The sequence below is a fragment of the Corvus hawaiiensis genome, chromosome 2, assembly GCF_020740725.1.
Source record: "Corvus hawaiiensis isolate bCorHaw1 chromosome 2, bCorHaw1.pri.cur, whole genome shotgun sequence".
NCBI lineage: Eukaryota > Metazoa > Chordata > Aves > Passeriformes > Corvidae > Corvus > Corvus hawaiiensis.
This window is the reverse complement of record NC_063214.1, coordinates 83470766-83491769: the sequence shown is the minus strand read 5'-3', so window position 1 is coordinate 83491769 and position 21004 is coordinate 83470766. Positions and strand designations below refer to the sequence as shown.

The following is a 21004-nucleotide window of genomic DNA, read 5'->3' as shown; positions in this document are numbered from 1 at the left end:
AAACAGTATATCAAGCTCTAACCAAATATCAGGCATCCTGTATGACCTAATTATTTGGGTATTCATTTGAGCAAAAGACATTGTCACAGGAAGGAAATCAGAGAACAAACACAGGCACATATTAAGATCCATAGCAAGTATGACATTATCAATTATCAGCAGCTTTATTTCCTATAATTGGTAATCAAAGCACTGGTTAGCCTAAAATTTGCAACTCCACTTTTTGATGGAGACTACAATGCTGGCAATGTCTGCGGAATTCCCTTTTTCTGATTTGGAAGGCACACTGCAGGCTTGGGTTTGGGGTTTTGTTTTTTTTTTTGTTATGTACTCTTTTTCATCAACACACTTCAGACAATCAGAACTGGTGCAGGGCTGAGGTACATGAAATTGATATAATATGGACACTTAGGGATTAAGCAACTACCACATAGTTCCTTTCAATAGCAAAGGACTGGAGTTGTCAACTCAGTCCTTCGTTACAGTTAATTTGGTTTTAAGGGTATTGTTGCATATAGCCCACTGCCAAACACATCACTTTAGTTTCCTTTTTGTGTCAGGAACATCAGACAATTGTCAAAAACAGTGTAATTGAAGGTCAACAAAACAAGTGCATACAAGAACTAGCAGCTCAGCTGTACTGGTTATGGGTCTATCTGTTCATTAACCATTATCCCACTTTGTCAGGTTTGTTTCTTTTTATTAGCAGAATAACAGACCTTTACATAAGTTTTAACTTGATACAATGATAAAACCAGCATTTTGAGTATTTAATGCTGCATTAGAGAATGTTTTGTGGTGTTCAAATGATTAATTCAAAGTTATCTCCTAGCTAGATACTTTTCTGGAAGTTACTTTCAGGATTTCTAGAACAATAAACAGGATTTCAGAACAGAGAATGTTATGCACAACAGCTTGGCTGCTGTTAAGTCTTATGAGTGCTAAAGGACCACATACACAAGGGATTGCTAAAACATGCAACAAAAATCTGAAATTTGCCAATTTGCCACTCCCAGACTTCAGCATGGCCACAAATGCTGCCGAACACTCACATGGAGCCCTCCAGAAAAGAAAGAAGTCTTTGCCCTTTTACATGTTGCAGCAATATCCTGCTACCAGTCATTACAGAGACCATGCAATTCCATCACAAGTACTGAAAAATTCCCTTGGGCATTTTGACCTCAGCTATTTTGTGATTTTATCATTCTCTCTCACTAGTCAAGTTCTCCAGGCAGCTTCATTGGACCAGGTAATTTTATGGAGGCTTAGCCCGTTGGTACTCTATTTACCTTTTGCTTTTAGTCGGGTTTTGGGAGGGAGTTTAAAATCCAACTTAGCTACTACACGCTTTTTCAAGCAACTTAAAGTTCTACTCAAACTTCATTTGAAAAAAATCTGATTTGACATCTCAAGCACAAAAAATTTCAACCCAGGAGGTCAACATTTTATAATGCACCAAGTTTTAGTTGTATACAATGAAGGTTTCAAAAGACAAAAGCTTATTTAACGACATTAACATAGAAAATATATTAAGACACGCAGGAAAGCTTGCAAGAGCCCAACACAATTGCTATAGCACAAAATAAACAAAAACAAAGATACACTTTATTTAACCTTACAAACTATAAAAGAACAACAAAAATTTTTTTACTAAACTGTTGAAAGACATTCCTTCTACAATCACATGAAGAATATTAGCTGTAGATTCTGATAAAGAGCCACCAACTTCCCCCCATTCCATCCTCACCCTGAATTTTGCAACACATGGAAATGTGCATGAGAACAGACCATAAAATGGAAACTTCACACAGTTTAACAAACTTCACTTAACTCAGAGCTGTCACGATCTTGGCCAACAAGACCTGAGAAATGCAAAGATGTGCAAATAAGTCAAATCCACACCTGACATTTAACACATCTACCTGCCTTCATGTTAAATTTAAAGCAAAGTATTTTTAGAGACGCCATTGAAGAACTCCTAATACATCATTTATTATCAAGGACTTTCTCTCTTCTCCAAAGCTCTCTTGTTAGTAAAAATCTGTACTCCATTTTTAATTACATTTTACTGAAAAAGAAGATGAAATTATAATTAGATTCTGCATCAGACTGTCAATGGGTGTACTTTGATTTAGACACTGTTCCTACAGTGGGCAGACAGTAATTAAATGATTTCTCACCTTGACTACTCCATCAAAGCCAGGGATCGTGTTGACCTTTGCATTCTTGGCTAACAGTTTGCTTTCAATCTTGTCTCCCATAGCTTGAATAGCATGTGTGTCAGGTCCAATGAAGGTGACACCTTCTGATGCCTGCAAAGACAATGAAGAAAAAACTTTAGGAGACAAAAAAAAAAAATCAGCTTTTCTATACACAGATATTAACTTTTTTCTCTTTTTGAGCTGACTAATGCAAAAAGACTTATAAGACAGTGATCTCTTTACGTAACAGAGCAATATATAAATATTTCACACAGTTCATTAAAAATGCGTATGACCTTGTGAAACTATGTATACACACAGACTCAAAGCCCTATAATTAGCATTTGTATAAAGCAAAAGCTAGCCAGAGAAAAATAGCTGCAAGTGGAAGTACTCCAGCCTGAAAGTTAGAAATATCCCTTCAGAAAACAGAGGCTTGTTAATTCACCACTGAAATAACCAAAAGTGATTTACAAAGATGCACTTGCCAAATGATAACATAGTTTAAAATTCTATTTAGTATGCATTCCTAAAACCAAACCTCAATGAAACATCACAATGAAAATACAGTCTTTTGCTCAACATATTTAAGATCTTGAAAATAAAGTAATAAGTGAAATAACATTTCCTGATTCTTTCAGGCAATTATTTTCCAATAATAATGTGGAAAGAGGTTAATATAAAATATTTTAATACTTCGACATTAATATGTAGGTAAAACACTGAACTGCATGTTTCTTCCTCCTGTTTCTCTATGCCAACAATAGACTTCAGCGAGGTGATTCAGATAGAGGCATTTTTTTCAAACCTCTTCAGGTCAGTACTCCAGTAAGTTAAAGGCAATTCTATCAGAACTATCCACTGAAAGTTACTAATGCAATAGCAAGTACACATGTTTCAGGCAACTTTACGTTTTTTGTACTGGAGGGGGAAAGAGAGGATGAAAGAGGGGTACGGACAAAAGAAAAATATTAAAAAAAAAAAGAAAAAGCCTTGCACATTTTTTTACATTTATTTTCTTCTCCCCAATTCTAAGACGCCTGTAAAATGCCTAAAAACAACTTGTTTCTAGCCAATGGGCAGCTTACTTAATACCAATACTAACAAAATGGCAAATAGCAATTTCTTATATCACAATTTATGTCATATTTTGTCTTTCTGACACACACTTCTGCTGCACAAACCATATAGTTACAGTCACTAATAATAAAAAGTCATTTGTTGAAGCTTTGTGTATTTATGTGATGGCAGTACATGATCCAATCCCAAAACACAGGAAAAACATGTTTAAGTTGGAAAACATCCTCCTATTTGCGATCTTCTAGGAGCCGAGACATCTCAAGATGCTCGGGAGTCACTGTTTGCACTGTCAGCAGCTTCCTAGCAGGACCAGTGTAACAGCAGAAGCTCTGTGTAGATGATTTCCCACCATCCTAGCTAGCAGGGTGCTAGAGATTATCTAGAAAAGATCAAGTAAGCATTACAGACGAGGAAGTTCAGTGCAAAGACACCCAAACCAAGTGCAGAGCATCAGTTCTGCTACATCAAAGGATTGTTAGCTTGAACTCGCAATGAACCATCTGGGGGTTTATCTCTGCCCACCTCTTCTCTACTGCATTGGGCTTCTTAGCTCAGCAACTCTGGAATTAACAACTTGATTAATAACTGTCTTAGGAAGTTGGGAAGACTGCAATAGAAAGAAGGAAGAGATAGGAGGACCAAAACAAGGGTGCAGATCTGTAATTATTTAGTGTTCAGATCCTTTGTCACTAAGAAATTCACTTTTTAAAGGAGAAGGGAAACAAAGCAAGGAGTTGATGCATGAAACCACAGTGACACAAAGTTTGGAGCTGACTGTTTCAGAAACAACCTGAAAACTGATAACTCTTCCTCTCTTAACAAGAGACACAAATAGGTACCTGCATACAGCTGGAGGTAAGGCAGAGTTCTCTTCTGTCATCAGACTGTATTCCAATCTCAAAAAGCCTTGTGGAAAAGGTTAGCTTACATACTTGACAACAGGAGATTACACTGTCCCTCTTGTATCACTCCTAACCTGGAAACACCTTGTTTCCACAGTTTCTGCCACAACACTGGCATTTGCATCCTGACCAATACCACTTTACCACATACTGCTTCCTCTCCTCACTTTTTTCTCAGAATTCACTGTCAAAAACATGGGATGTCCAGAGGTAAAGACAGTGGGTCCAAAACATTTGCTGCCCTAACAGCCTAACGGACCATCCAAGACTTGCAGATTGCAGTCTACTTCCACACTCTGACAGTATTTCTCTTTTCCCCTCTTCGTTCAGACAGAAAGTAAAAAATCTTCATTCAAATTGGAGGTCACAGGAGAGGGTGGAAATTACATTCATAGCATCAGCAAGTATGCAACTTTCCAGCCAAATGCACATAGGGGACATCATGCTTGACCTACTGTCTCATCTCACTGATTTGTGGCATGGACTTCCAAAGTGCCCAGTTCATTCCCTGCTCCTGTCCAGATAGCTGGATAAGAAGAGAACAGTACCATTCAGGAGAGATTCATGAACCACCTGAGAAGGAACACTGCAGGCCATTCCAAGAAGTTAATCTCTGCATTGAATGTATTTGTTACATGAATCCTGTAGAGCTGTAATATTCCACATGGATACAGCCAATAACACTTACTAAAAATTAAATCCCGGATGATGTGCAGCAGATTCCCATTACTCTAATGCAAGTATCACCTGGTGCAACCTGCATTTTGTCTTTTTTAATGTATACTTTTCATAACTCAGAATTTACAAACTGCACTGGTCTACCTGTGCACCTTTTGGCTTTAATTGCTTCGAACCTTTGTACCTTACACAGATCAGCCCTTTCATGGTAAACAGGCAGCAGCATAGTACCACCAGCTATTCCCTCATAACATCAGTCAACTGGGGCAGTCACCACATCCATCTTCCATCAACAAAATATGAAACAAAATAGTTCGACTCAATGTGATATCACAGGACACCCAAGATCACATGATTCTGCATTCTGCAAGACCCATAAATCAAAAGTAAGTTAATGTCATACATGAAATCCCTATTTGTGCTTGGTCTTTGCCTATTAAGTGCTTTAATTAATTAATTTTGAGCTAAATATTTTTTAATTGAATCTTAAAATTAACCCATCAGCCCAGGTACAAAAATCCAGTTCCATTATCAGTGTTTTCAATTGTTCAAAGTAGTTTATTAACAGAGTTGCACCCTTCCCAGTTAAAAATTCCCCAGTTAAAAATCACCAACTTGCCCCTTTTCAAACTTCAAACCACCGGTACACCATAGGAGTTACCTTTCCTGTGTTTACTGTATACTTTTACAAGTGTTTTGAGATGTGTTGGATGTAGTTTAATACTTTTTTTAGGTGTTTTTACTTGCTCTTTGGTTCCAAGGCCAAAAAACCCCAGTTCTAACAGCCAGCAGCTATTTTTAGCCCATGGCCGTTACCCTGCAGGCAACCTCCACGGCAACCTGAATTTTAATGAAGACATTTCAGCTCCCTTATCTCAACTGATACCACCCCTCTGACAACGATGAGCCATTGGTGGACGGAGATGATCTGTCAAAGGGAAAGCACCAATCACTTTAAACCAAAGGGGCGGGCTGTGGGCAGGCTGTGGGCAGAGCAAAGACACTATAAAAACAACAAGGCAGCGAGGCAGGGTCTCTTTTCCTCTCTTTTTCTCTGCAGGCTAGCTGTGGTAGACGTCGGTGCTGGGCATTCAAAGCCTTACTCCTTTTAAGGAGCCTTTAGTAATTTTTTTACTTTTGGACCAGCCAAAAGCTAGCCCAGCACTGCAAGTCTTTTTCTCTACCTGAGATCTAGTGCTGTCTCAGCCAGAAGATCTCAAATCCCTGCGTTCCTGGGGCATACCATCTACCGAGCCATAGGATCCCAAATTTTTATATTTTTCTAATTTCTGTAATTTTTCAATTTTTCTGTTTTCAATAAATTAATCTTTTTGTCTCATTTCTCACAGTTAACAAACGTAGGAGGTTCTGCTGGTTTCCAGGCAGTGTGTCTAACCATCTCTTACACAGAAAAGGTGTGCATTCTCTCACATGACTTGCAACTAACTTCAGTTAAGCACACAAAAAAAAGACTTTGTTAGCTTCAGGCACTACTAAACAAAGTCTTGCTATACTAAGATTTAATACGTCATCACTCAAAGATGCTTGCTCAAGCCCTCGCCAGAAAAGTGTCCCAACTTCTTCATTGCCAACACTCATACAATGTACTAAACAATCTGTTCAAAAGTCTACTGCCCAATTCTGAAAATGCCAAAAACAGACCATAAGAAAGAATGTGGTGGCAACATCTTCAGCTCCCAGAAAGTTTTGCCAGCACTCAACCATTAGCATCCTTAGTTTATCGAACAGACAGAAGTGGTGAAACTCTTAACAGAAAAACTTGCAGTGTCTGATGCCTGTTCACACACAGACTTGTCAGTGTGGCAGCAAGTACCAAAACCTCTGCTGTACATACACAAGCTTACACACTTAATATCAAACAAGTTCTTCCAAAACTTCTGTTACTCTTTCACACATTCAGCAGCATATTTCAGCCATGAAGACTAATTATCTGGCTGCAGAAAACACATCAAGTTTCACCATAAACATTCACCAGCATTTTGTTTAGAAACATACCTGTGATATCTATGTATCACTGCTCTACTTTGCATAATCAAAGGTACAGGCAACCAATAAGGAATATTCTATGAAAGAACAATTTCATAATATATTTGTGCTGAAAAAGTTAATTTTTAGCTGTCTTAAGTAGTAGATATTGAAGAGTTTTCCCCAACAGCCCACTATTTTTGAAAGCAGGAACAACAGGTCTAACAGTCATGCCATAAGAATTGAGAGCAGTTTATTCTCTCTTCCTTTTCGTTTGGTGGTTGGTTTTTTTTAAGCCACACAAAAGCCTTAGTCTACCCTCAGGGAATGCAGGACCCCTAATATAGCAAAAACTAAACACAGTGTAAAGTACAACAAGCAAAGGCAAGATTTGGAACATCCTTTTGCAAAGTTCATGATTGAGTTTGTGACCTTCGCAGTCACAGTCTGCCAAACATCGGACTGCTCTGGGAACAGAGTGGGCCAAACAGACCTATGTTAGTGTAAGTCACCATACTCTCAACATCTGGAAGGGACCTGCCCATCTGATAAACTCTTGTGGGCCTGAGGTAATTGAAGAGACTTAGTCTAAAAGAGGAGTTTCCTTTGCACCTCCTCCTGGAAATTATGAATGCAGATATTCACAATTACTGTGTGAAGTAGTAGATTCAGCCTCAGTGACAGCCTAAGCAGAACTAAAGATAGAAAGCATGAAGGAGGGAAAACTGCATAAATAACTTTTACACACGTATACTTGGCAACCTATACTTTTTTGTGGGCTTATGAATCTGTGGCAAAGCCGCCAGGCCTCCTGGAGCTGCAGGAAATGATTGAACAGTTCCAACTCAGCTTTAGACAAAACAAACGATACTAAAACTTCTCCTCTGTCTTTTACTATGGTAGTTATGGACAATTAAACACAGTTCTTGGTGTCCTCATGTGAGCCAAGATATTTGAATCTGCATGTAATATCAGCTTAAGAGGAGCAGCTTCAACCAACAAAGAGATATGCCATGTACAAAAACACTGCTATCAAGAATCTCGTGTTTTCTCCTTCAGGATCATTTGGTAAGGGGATTTTTCCACTCGCAGCATGCTGATGTGGCAAAACATACTCCAACTGCACAGCTTTTCCAGGTGCAAGAGCCCCTATAGCTATCTTACCACACAGAAGCAGTGACAATAATGCAGGCTTTGTGCTTGTTCATTCCCTAGTACCTGAAATGACTAGTTTTAAGAAAATATTTCCCATTTCTGAGGAAAAAATGGCTGAGAGGATAGAGATCTCACAAACATTTATAGCTGCTCTGCTTTATTGAAAATAAGCTTTTCTATGTAAACACAGAGCTGGTTTTAAACAAGTTCATGAAATTTACAGGAGAACCCAAATAATCTGTTGCATGCTGCCACGGAATCGTAGGTTCTCAAATTCAGACTTACACATGACACTTTCAAGATTACCCAAACTCAGGGTGATACTTATGGAAGACAGTAACAGCTCTTAAGTGACTGAGACAACCAAAGTCCTTTTCCCTCATTCTCTCTCCTCCCTCTCCTGCACATGCCTGCCCATAGTCCTATCTATCCCCCTTCTCTAACATCAGGCTTAAACACTCCTCAGCTGACTTAGCTGACCAACATGGCAGACAATGGCCTAATTTTTTTTGTAATAAGTGTTTTCCATCACTTTCATGAGACAAAATGAGCTAAACAGAAAATCTTAACGGGCACTGAAGGAAGGACCACGAGCTCCTGGTGCATGCAACTCAAAACAAGAACCTTCTTTGGGAAGATGGCACACCCTCAAACTCTGAGGTGCTCTGGAGGGGGGCTGCATGCTGCCATATTAACCTGCTCTTCTTGTCAGGTCTGCGTTACTGTTTTAAGGTTTATTTTAAAAATCAAACATGATGCTTCTCTGAGAAGCACTGTTTGAATCACAGAATGGCTGAAGTTTGAAGCATCAAATCCACTGCTTAAAGCAACTCAGACATGTGGTGTTAAGTATTCCAACAACCATGGGGCAGAAGAGAAACAGAAACAAGATTCTGTGGCAGTGAGGTAACAGCAAGATCAGAAAGTGTGGGCAGCACAAATTAGCACACTTACTGAAGAATTTATTGGTGAATAAGATTATGAAGGAAGGTCCAGACATAAGAACTCCAGTAGAAACTTTATCATAGGCCTGGTTTTCAAAGCAGTTTTGTCTTAACCCTTAAGTTTTCTTCACAGGAAAAACTCAAAAAGGTTTCTATGAAATACTTACATGCAGCTGATTAATTCTTTCACCATCATACTGCCCTCTTGACACACAACCAGTCAAGGAGGCAGACCCAAGGGGGAAGGGAATAGGCACAAGTAGTCTGGTAACCACAGCGTTCCAGAAAAATTTGGATCATCCACAAATACAATCTCCCATGTACAGCTCACAGATCACCAGAAGGACACAGACCTGTACATGCAGCTGCCTGCACCCACATACAAAGCAGAGCAGATAAGCAGCACACCACAAGGATGAGTGGAATAGATAGCTGGGCTAAAAAACCTCAAAGTCACATGCAGGGCTAAATGCAGGGCTGAAAAGCTGAGCTGCCATCAAAAGGAAGGTCCAACAGAGGTATAAACAACCTAGAAAGAAAACAAGCAGAACAGAAAAATCCAGATGAAACATCCAAAGACAGATAAGATTCAGGAGTACTACCAGAGAAAAACAGGAAAAAAAAAAAACCACCACAATAAACAATACCACCAACACAGGCACACTGACACCTGTTGAAAAGGTGGGTACATAAAACATTTCAGAATACAGGAATTGTCCATTCAACATTGGGAAGGAATTCCTCAAGGAAATCTACTGTAAGAATATATAATAAGAAGCATCCGCTCAATAACCTAGGAAATACTGAACCAGTAAAATGCGCTACAATAAAATGTGGTGGACATGAAAAATCACCCCAAAGCTTTCTGCTAGATGCACAGAAACAACCTTTCGGCTCAAGCGCTTGGGCCCTGTTGCTACCATCTTGAAGGCTCAGAATAAGAACATATGCAGGAGTGGCCAGTGATTTGTCCAGGCATCAGCCTGCAAATTTAGTACCAATAAATAGAAATTTCATTCCCTGCAGATTAATTTTAAGGTAGAAAAGGCCTGAACAGTACAAAACCTAGGTATTGTCATAAATCACCAAGAGTAGTAACTCTCCAGCAGCTCAGTGAAAAAAAGTTCCTCCAATCTTGTTTACAATGAAATAAGCAGAACTTCTGAAGAAAGGATCTTTACAATGCACACACATTTACAAAAACACACGTGAGAGAAAAGACAACACTTCCAAGTAGCATCTCTCATTAGAATGGGTATTTTTACAAAATGAGCCATGCTGAAGTAAATTAAAGCCTTCTGTACAGGCTTATGGCAGAGTGAAAACAGTATGTGGTGTAAGCAAAAGGATAGATATGCAAGACAGGGATGGGCTGTAGCATCCTACTGTTCTCTGACTGCACCTGCCTTTGGCTACTGCAGTTATTTCTGCAGAGGTTTGGCTTTTGTTTTGAGGGCTTTGGAAGGAGATGGATTACCCTGAGCTGCAGAAGCACAAGGCAGGTAGACTGTGACAGCAAGTAGCCTCAAAAGCAAAATGTAAATAGGCAGTTGGAAAAGTAATAGTGCCTGATGCAACTTGCAAAGGAAAGTCGTAATAAAGAACTGTGCTGCCCAGCCTGTCAGACCTCATGGCTTCTTCCAAATTCTACTTCAAAATCTGAACTGTTACTTGGCTCCAAAACATACTGCAATGTAGAGGTCAGAACTTAGCACATAAGCTATGTCACTACCTGTGACACTGCACTGTGCCACTTTAAATATCGGCACTCACTGTCATGAACAGGACTATGTATTGTAAGAGAAAGTAATACATTGGGAGTGTTTCCTTTGAAAAGAAAAAGCTAGCAGAATAAAAAGGCTTTACCTAAAATTGAACACATCTGCAAGAAGTCTGTCTCACTTCTTAAAATTGAATTTAAAGAACACTAAAGCATTTTCAAATCTTTTTAAATAATTTGCTGCCTTAAGAAGATAATTGCTGGGCAGCAATACCCAAAAAAACGAAAACTAGAATACACTCATTTACTTGAAAATAAGCCAACAGATGCCAGTTTCCATGTTTAACCTTTACTATGGGGAGGAAGATGTGTTAATATACTGCCTTTAAACCATCATTCTAAGAAATATTAACTGATTTATTTAACCCTTGTGTGAATCTGTTAATACTTGTCTCGGAAGTATAGTTTAAACTATGCAGAGGCATGAAAATCCATTAATCAATTACCAGTAGGGCCAGACAAACTTCTGCAGGACCAAATGGAAACAGGTCTTATCCAGGCCCCAAACATGCCTTCTTTAAAGCAGGCTAGGAATAGAACGCAGGAATAGCTATAGCTATATATAATACAGAGAGAGATAGGCATAATTATGTTTTTTAAAATGCAGTATATGTATATTCAAATACTGGGGGTGGAAAGAGAGAACTCAATTTGTTAGACTACTCTAAAGCTCAGCTTAAACAAAAGGCACAGTTGCCGAGCCAGTATAAACAATCCAAGGCAACTTAACTCCACTGTCCAAAAAAAGTGTACACCACAGAAAAGGTACACAACCTTCTGCACAAACACCAGGGAGCGGCCAGAATTAATCCAAACTGTCAGCACCACCTTAAGCACTAATGCTGCATGGAAAATAGTTTTTTAAATAAACTTTAAAGTCATCTCCTCTTTAATTCCACAGAAGTGATAAATATACAAAGTCAAAACTAAGAACCAGACTGATCTGTAGACAACATCCTTAACAAGATACAAGTTGTGAACCATTATTATCATGGATTATATGTACAAAGGGTAAATGTGCTTGCATTGATTTAATTCTGCGTTTTGAAATTAAAAACTCTCCCTTACCAAAAATTCATAGTGTATATTGTAACTTATAAGCAGAAGACATGGTTCCCAGTCATATCTTTGCACGTGAAAGGAGCAGAGTCAGCTTCTCCCAAGGGCTCAAAGCACAAGACACTGAGAAGAACAAGCACCACCTCTCTGGTTCTATACATACAAGTTTTCACTTTGGATCTGATCAGCAAGCTGAAGTTTTACTTGGTAATTTCACTTTGAAACAATTTAAGGCTTTAGATGGCCTATATATTACATGTTTGTCCGGAACCTAAACACAATATTGAATTAACTGAGTTCAGAAGTATTTCTCAAATATAAACTATAAAATTTGAACATACAGGAGTTTGCATGACATGCCGCTGTAAATGATTAATTACTTTATCACATATGAAACACGACACAGACACCACCCGAGGCACAGGAACTCAGCCCTGGTATGCTAGAAAAAGTTTTGAGTATTCACCTATATCAGTAGAAACGAACGCCCAGAAAATTTAGGGAGAAACAAACGGAAACTTAAGAATTTTCCCTGGATGGTTTCCATATTGCTTTTCTTCACTTCATGGCATTGAAACCACCCTTGATTTTTACATGATAAAAGAAATCTGTGGAACTAATCCTAGAAACCTCTTTCTGTTTCCTTGCTTAACACCTCCAGGCGACAGAAAAGACAAAATGCTTCATTTGCATCCTTAAACATTAGAAACTGTGAATGAGCCTTTTCAGCTGCAAATGTTATTGCATCTACATTTCCAGATGAGAAAAAAGGTTAAACAGCCTACTCAGGTTTATGTTAACTCATCTCTTTTTAGCACCATGAGCAGCACAAAGAGCAGAAAATGCAGAAGCTTAACAGCAGAACCTCTTTCTTCATTAAGTTCAATTAGATCCTGGCAATGGATATAGCTGCTGATTACACGAAGATAAAGAGAAGAAATCAGGTATGCACAAAGGAAATGGCAAACACTAACAAGTGCAATCTTAGTCTTCCCAATCATCCAGCCTCAGGAAGACCATTTCATTTTTCATGCAACACAAAATAGTTCTACTAGTTGCATGGCCACACAAGATTTTGCCTTATGTAAAAGCAGCATTTATTTAATCATTAACTCAAACTTAGTTTAAAATGTAGTATGCCAGTGTTGCACAAAGCCAGCTTGAACGTGTTAGCAAGGTAAGAAAGAGTCCTTGCTTATCGATAAGTACTCCATCTTATCAATTAAAGAATACATTTGAGCCGCAAATAGATAAAGCTATTAACTACTTCATTTCAAAACACAAGTACTATTTACTCTTGAACAGTATTAACTCTCTTTACTTTTTTTTAATTAGGATTCAAGCTACATATTTTTAAATTGTTTGGAGGGGGGAAAGCACTTGGAATTACTGTACTGAATTCAGCAGAGAAAGTTAGTAGCACTTTCTTTTCTAAGCCATTTGGTTTTCAGTCTGGAAAATGTCTTCAGCTTGGCAGAAAACACTCAGTGAGATATTTAACACAAAATATACATTAGTCTAAATGAAAACCAGGCAGTCATGGAGAAAAACAGGACAATGGTAAGTGGGAAAAATAGGGGAGCATCATTCTAAAACAATGCCTCACATTTACCAAGCTTATAGCATACACAAAATTTTCTGTATCAAGCTGTTCAGCAGGGAAGACAAATAGAATAAAAAACACTTCAAAAACTCCAATATTAGAGCAAATGAAGGAAATGCATGGACACAAGACATGCTCTTAATACAGCTATACTATTTCTCCAGTCCTAAAGCCAAAAAAGCAAAGCTTTGCAAATTAATAGAGAACACAAACATATAGTTTGATCAGTAAGTGCACTTTGCAATACCGTAGCTTGTGTTTTTCAAAGGGAGGCCAAATTAATAACCAAAACATGAGAATATATTTAGAAGTGAACAAGTAATGAAAAAGTAGCACTGTGTTACTGAGATGGTACACTGAGCTTGCAGTCAAAGGGTATTAATTGTATGCCTGTGTGTCGAAAAAAAATCTGGCTGGTATTTTTCCAAACATTATACAATGCTTTCAAAGTCAGGTGACTATGATTATACGTATACTGCACATTCAGAAACCAAATGAAAACTTATGATGACTGTCCAAGCTCACAGGACCCTGAATTTACTGATGATTTAAGCAGAAGGAACCCTGGTGTTGACAGCCAGGAAGATAAGTGACCCTATAATTATCTTCCTAATAATCATCTCCTCTAATAACTACATTGAAAAAGCATCATTTCTAAGACATTGTAACAGACGAAGACACTGAATAAGCAACATTCTTGATAAAAACAAGACTGTTAAAAGCCCACTGCTCTGACCAAATGCTAACATTGGTAACACCTTTTTACTGACCTACAGCGCCCTTTTCTCAGCCAGCCAGTGGACTTAAAAATCATCTCTGCTGTGCTCACAAGAAGGTTACTAATTCACTTCCTGTTAAATAGCTGCAAGTGTTACTGTGTCAATATAAATAGTCATCATCAAACATTTGATAAAGATTGTTTTGAAGAACTTCAGAGAGTTTATAAAGACTCCCCAAACTACACTAGAAGATGCAGAGCAAACCATCAAGTTCACTTCAGAAAAGTGGAAGCATCTTCATCTTGTTAGTAAACTAGAGTTATTTTCCCACAAGAAGAGAGCAATTAAATGAATTGAATTTAATTTGTGACACTCAAAAAACAACATTAAATGATAAATAGGCATATTTATGGAAAAAAAAATCACTTTGCCAGTTACATTAGTCACAATTATTTAAGAACCAAAGAAGCAGTAAATATCAGCAACAAAATGTGCACGTGCACACATTTGTTGGTTTTGTTTGTTCATCATCGCGCACCAAATCAGGTTTAATTCACTGAACCAACAGACTGTCTTCCACCAAAGCCAGGATATATTAACCCTGTAATTACTGAAAAACACAAAACATCACACAAGTAAGGGAAGAACAGGACTGGGGCAATAGCTGCTCAAGCACAAAGCCATTATAAAACCCAAGGACAGGATGCTGTCCCAAAGGTCACAGCAATTATCACAGAGTAGTTACCCAAAAAGTCAGTACCCCCACCCCAGGGCCCAGTTCCTCCCGACTCTCACACCCTGAGCAGCAGCTGTGCAGCCATCAGTTTGGGAATCATATGAACTAAAAATAGCTAAAGGGGCAGAAGGTGCTTAGAGGATTTTGAGGGACGGTCCCCAGAAGGGATAATGGCAGTAGAGACAACTGTCAACAAATACACTGTCACCAAACCTATAACAGGGTACATGGGGGGAAGCATGCAGGAAAGGCAGAGGGAAGCTGACTGAAAACTACATTTGTGACCAGAGATGGCTGCAGCACCCACTAGCAGGCAAAAACTGGGAGTTACGGAGGTACTGTCATGGCAATGGTGATGAGACAAGCGACATGAGAGATAGCTGCAAACTAGAAAGGCAAGGAATACTGGAAGATGTCAGTCAAACACAGGAACTGGTAGCTGAGAGAGGCTGTGGAGTCTCCATCCTTAGAGATATTCCAAACTCAACTGGATATGAACCGAAGTGACCTGTTCCAGTTGATGCCACTTCAAGAAAGGGACTAGTCTGCAGAGTTCCCTTCTAAACTCATTTACTCCACAGAGCTAGGTGAAGAATATCAGGAATATTATAATCTCTGGTCAGGGACAGAAACCAAAAGTAGAACAAGCCAGGCACACTCCTTATCACAAAATAAACAAGACCCTCAAACTTTGCCTGAGATTAAGGGATTTGTATCTTCCTACTGAATCTCACAACATCCATTTCTTTAAGAGAAAGCAGAGCCTTGTCATACTGATCTTTCTTCTCTAATAACTGCTAGTACTGATGTCTCTAGTCATTTATTTCTACATCTGTACTAAAGTATGCTGTTCCTTTAGCTTTGCAGACAGGTTATCACCATTAGATCAATGAAATAATTGTTTTAAAAAAAATCCAAAGGTTCCCATTTCTGAAAGGCAAGCTTACCCAATTGTCTTAGGTCAACACAGGATACAGCACGGTGCTAGGAAGACGCAGCTGAGAGGGAAGCAGGGACAAGAGGGAACTCTCTACACCAGCACTGGCACAGAAGTTGGGAGAAGCAGCTACAATCTGAGGGAGGATGGTAAGGGAGCACTTATGTGATGCCCTCTCATCAGTTGAGCGAGTACTAGTGTACCGATGGGACAATGTCAGACAACACAGTCACAGCAAAGATACCATTCCACAGAATTCCACTAAGCATAGTCTGTGTTATCTCCTTCACTGCTTCTTTGCAAAAAGATGCATGTAGTAGTATTACTAATAGAAGATGTTCTTATTTAAATCTTATACACAGCTCCTTGGAGAAAACTGTGGACTAATTACCCTGTAATGAAAGATAACGAGCTCTTACAGCTGCCCACCAGGAGAGGCCCAATACACTACATATAAGTAAATTAAAAATTAATTCTTCTTTTTTTTTCCCCTTTGAAAATCATTCTGAGAAAATATTCTTTTTTTTCCCTATATGGTTTAACAGTCAATGTACATAGCTCTTCCTCCAGTTTCTATTTTTGCTCTACTTATACGTAGTTTTACATTAGATATTATGGGCAGAGATGCGTGTGATTATGTTGTCCTTTTAAATGTTCAAATAAAATTAAGAAAAAAGGTTCAGGTGCTTTTGTAGCCAAACATAAAGATAATAAAATTAGGAATAATATTTTTCTTTTAAGTAATAGGATTTGTATACTCGTATATACAAATTTGGAGTTTTCCACAAGTCCTGGTTTTACTCACACATATTCTTACATGAAAGAAACATGCAGATTTGGCTGTTTAATTTTATTTTTACACTGAAGACAAAGAATTACACGTGATAATAAACACCACTGAATACTATAAAAGTTTCAAATTATTTTCAAAGTACAAGTTATACTTGTAAGTAAGTAAGTTATACTTCTTGGCTAGCATGAGGAAATAACAGTGGAATTTGGCACATTCAAACTTCTGGAACAAAATGTGATGCACAGGCAGTATTACATCATTCAAAATGCTACAGCTTTGGGACAACATCTCACTATCTCAGTGTCATGAATAAAACAAGTCAATAAATTGTATCAATATGTAGCACCAGAGAATTTACCGGCACTTAAAATGAAGCAATCCATGAGATCCCCTTGTGGTCCTGTTCCAATGAACCACAACCATTCTGAGCTCAGGATAATGTATTATGACAAAAGTATCTACCATGTATTCCTGAATACCACCAACTCTGAATCTGAAACAAATTTTATCTGGTGGCTATGGGTGAAACAGCTTTTTGGAACAGACACAATCAAGTTCCTCCTTCCCCCTCCCAACAGATGGGCCTGAGAGTTGGACAGTCTGGCTTCACTCATGCTATAAAGTAATTAGACAAACAAATCTGGATCCTGTAAATAAGCATGTGCTTGAAATTAAGCATGCTTAAACAGTTGCAGGCCCTAAATTTCAAAATTTTAGCCTGTAGAGGGTTATAAGCCTGTATATTATGGCAATCTTTCTGAAAAGTTGATATCAATTTCTTTTCAAAGGCAAGAGGGGAGTGAAACTAGGGTAAACAGAGACTAGAAAACTATCAAAATTTTTGTATGTTTCATTTTAACAAAAACTGATGTCCCAGAAGTGCATAAGATGGTAAATAAAACCACAGCACCCTGAAAATGTTTTCTACTTTAGTAGTTCAGCTAAGTTATATAAAAATGGTGAAACACAACAAGCTCCAAAGTCCAACCTCTAATTTACATGCTGAGCTAGGATTACCTCAAAATTCTTAGTAAACTGGATTTTCACTTGCAAATTGAATGCTGAAAAGTATGTGCAACTAAATGTTCCTCAAAGCTACAGAAAAATCTTTAAAGGTAGAATATACTCAGACTTTAGCAATAAAAAAGCATCCATAAGTATATACAACAGGCTACATTTTACCTCTTGCACCAGAGAGGCAAAGAGACAAGGAAAGACCACAACTGCATCACAGCACAGATGTACCGAGAGAACAAGCACAGCATGGCAGAGCAACTCTAATCCCAACATGCTCTAACTCCTGAAAGTCCAATTGTACAGTCTCAAAGTCCCTTCATCATTCTTGTGGTCACCTGTTAACCATGTATCAGGTAGCAGCAAGACACTTTCTCTGGATGGGCTCAGCCCAAGAGGAAATTTAATTGTCAACAGTGAGAAGTGCTCTACCATGGTAACAAAGTCAGAATATAGTGCCATTCTGCCACAAAAAAAGAGGGGTCCTGACCTCCAGGCTTTGCATTTTTCACACCTCATCCACAGCATTTTGATAATTTCTCTTGTCAGATTACTTTTAAGTTTGCTCTAGATGACTACATAAATAGTAGTGACAGCACAAGGGAGATGGCAGGAACATGTGACCAGGGCCAACACCTCCTTACAACAGCAGGAAAACTTAAGTTTATAGAGATTATGAAACTGCATCTTTGCACAAATGTGCACAAGATGTAAAATGGTATTATGGCTCCCATTCCTTGCTTTGTAGGAGCAACTCAAGTACCATTGGCAGCAGGAGTTAGACTTGAAACATTCACTCTGGAGTCCCGGGAGGAAGAAAGGCTAGGACAGAAAGGAATTTACCATGCAAGCTCTATATCCTCCTCCTAAAAAGCAACAGGTTCCATCATTGAAATTTCTAGAAAAATTAACACTGCCTGTTGAACACTTGTTAAAAGAACTATCTTCCCCAATTCCAAAACAAGTATGCCTTTAATCAGATGAAAGATTGGAAAGACCTGCTCCAAATTAGAAATTTTGACAAGCTGCAGAGCTATTGCTGAAAAACAGTTTTGCATCAGTAGAACTCCTTCCCCAAGCCTCATCCTTCAGGCTCTACCAGATCACAAATAATCTCAAGTGGATACAAAGTAAGCATGATACTATGAACATAAAGGATTAGCTTTACAAAGTTTTAAAATAAGTAAGAATCACCACTTTCAATGAGAATCAACTCATTATTTTAAATACGGTGTTACAATGATCCCTTTACATTTATTATAATAAATGATTTCATTAATTGCTTGGAGACAAGTTAAATTTATTTCTTCTCTATGTCCAAGTTTCAGTCTGTGTATATTTTTGAAAAAAAAACCACAATCTGAAGAGTGTATTTATTAGTCCCTGTGTGTAAAATTGGTGCTCATCATGTCTCCAACAAATTGGAAATTCAAAAATAAAAAAACAAAATTAAATAAGAACTGACAAGGGAGCTAGCCATGCACCAAAAAAAAAAAAAGAGCTAATCTGACAGAAGATATTCACATACAGAAAAGCACTTATGAGCTAGAGCTGGTGCCTGGGACTGACTTCTTTCAGAAGAACAAACAAACAGATCCTGGCTTCCAAGATTTTCAGTACAGGAAAGAAATGTGAAAATAAGGAACTCATTAACTCATGTCTGGAATAAATAATGTCTTCCACTCTGAATATAAATACATTCCAAAAGAATTCAAAAATATTACGTATAGGAAAGGAAAGTTCCAAAAATATAGAAACAAAGACCAATGCTGTCACTTTTCCAGGCAATTATCCCCTCTAATTTTAAGGACTACTGTACAGATACCAGGCCCCTAATCCGGTAGGGTTTTATGAATTAATACAAAGAGCTTATTCTTTAAGAAAATAAAAGTTACATTAAGTAGTCTCTTAAGCTTCTATTGCATCATAAGCATCATATTGATGATATTGCATCATAAGGTTAGAAAATTTTTGGCCTTCGCTGGTCACAAGTTTTATGTTGAAAACTTGCTATTAATGGAGAGCACAAGACTCTTCCCACTACAGAAGCTTGAAAGGTAACTGAAAAGAGGAGAGACAAATGCCCAAACCTTTAAATACTGCTTTACTCAGCCACAAGGACTGCTTGCATTTCTCCATTTTTTTTGAAGAATGGTGGGGATTGAGACCTTTTTTTGATTGCAGACATTAAGGTTTTCCATTTAGAACCACAGACTTTTCTTCCCTGTTTATTTTTTTAGCTTATTCCTTTTTATTTTTCTTCAGATGTTAACAGAAGAGGAAAAAGACATAAACCAGCTTTTCACTACATGTGCACATGACATCAAGCACAACAGGAATGCAGTGAGCATAATCAGGTTCTTTGGATTTTGCTCTAATACAGATGAAGACAACAACAGACATCAGTGATCCTGTAAGGTAATGACATTTGTTATAATTTGCAATATTCATCATTACACTTAAAAAACTGAGTCATTTAAGTGTTAAACAGTCAAAAATGTGATTGAAGTTGTTTCTATCTTTGATCTTTCAAGCAAATTTTTTTCAGCTCCAGGACTACATCTTCACTGCTATTTATTCTTCAACCTTAGATCAGAAAAGGCATAGAGCAACCTTTGCGCAAAATGCAAATCTCTTCACTGCAGATGTCGGAGCAGTTCATACAAGAGTTCTTGCCATTCACAAAATTAAAACTACATTCACTCTATAACCCCAAGGTCTTTTTTCAATGTATTATCTCTCAACTAGTTTATGTAAGCATACATATTTGTAAAGGTATTTTACACTTCTGCTGTCTAATAATGATTCTCTCACTGGTCCATTTACCACATCTTTTCATGACCAGGCCGAATACATTGGTGAAAGGACAGCTTCTGTTTTACTCACTTATATGGAGTTCCAGTTCCACAACAAATTTGAACCCCATTATATTAATCTATGAAGTAAAATTAATTTGACAATGCTCAATATATTAAACATTCTTCTCTTGGTCTAAATATATTTACCACTTATTCATATTATGATATGCTTTTGTAATCCAAAAAGGAGTATTTACATCACCTCACATACTGTGTTATAGACAGTTTAATTTTTAGAAAGGCATGGAGAATTAAGGCCCTTAACTATTGTACATAAATACTATTATCCAGCAAATGTCAGCTGCCTTAGTAATGGAAAGTTATAGTATACAAACAGTTCAGATTGGGTTTTTTTAAATCACCATGACATATTTCAGCAGTTTCAAAACTTCCTGGAAGATCACACTGGATCCTTGTTTTAAGGAAGTATCTCCATTATCTACTACAATGCAGATAATGTAGCTGAATGCTAAAATCCTTTAAAGCACACAATTCAAAAAGCAGTAAGACATACCAACTTCTTGATGCTTAATAGCATTTCTTTCCTGCCCACCAAAGC

At 37.9% G+C, this 21004-nt stretch overlaps 1 protein-coding gene across 1 annotated transcript in view; it reads right to left on the bottom strand.

Annotated features, from left to right (window-relative positions):
• Positions 1-21004, bottom strand: part of PCCA (propionyl-CoA carboxylase subunit alpha) — a 273709-nt gene that overhangs the window by 194293 nt on the left and 58412 nt on the right. The window contains exon 7 of the mRNA XM_048295883.1: positions 2181-2312. Within this exon, the coding sequence (XP_048151840.1) occupies positions 2181-2312 (132 nt within the window). The remainder of the gene's footprint in view (positions 1-2180; positions 2313-21004) is intronic.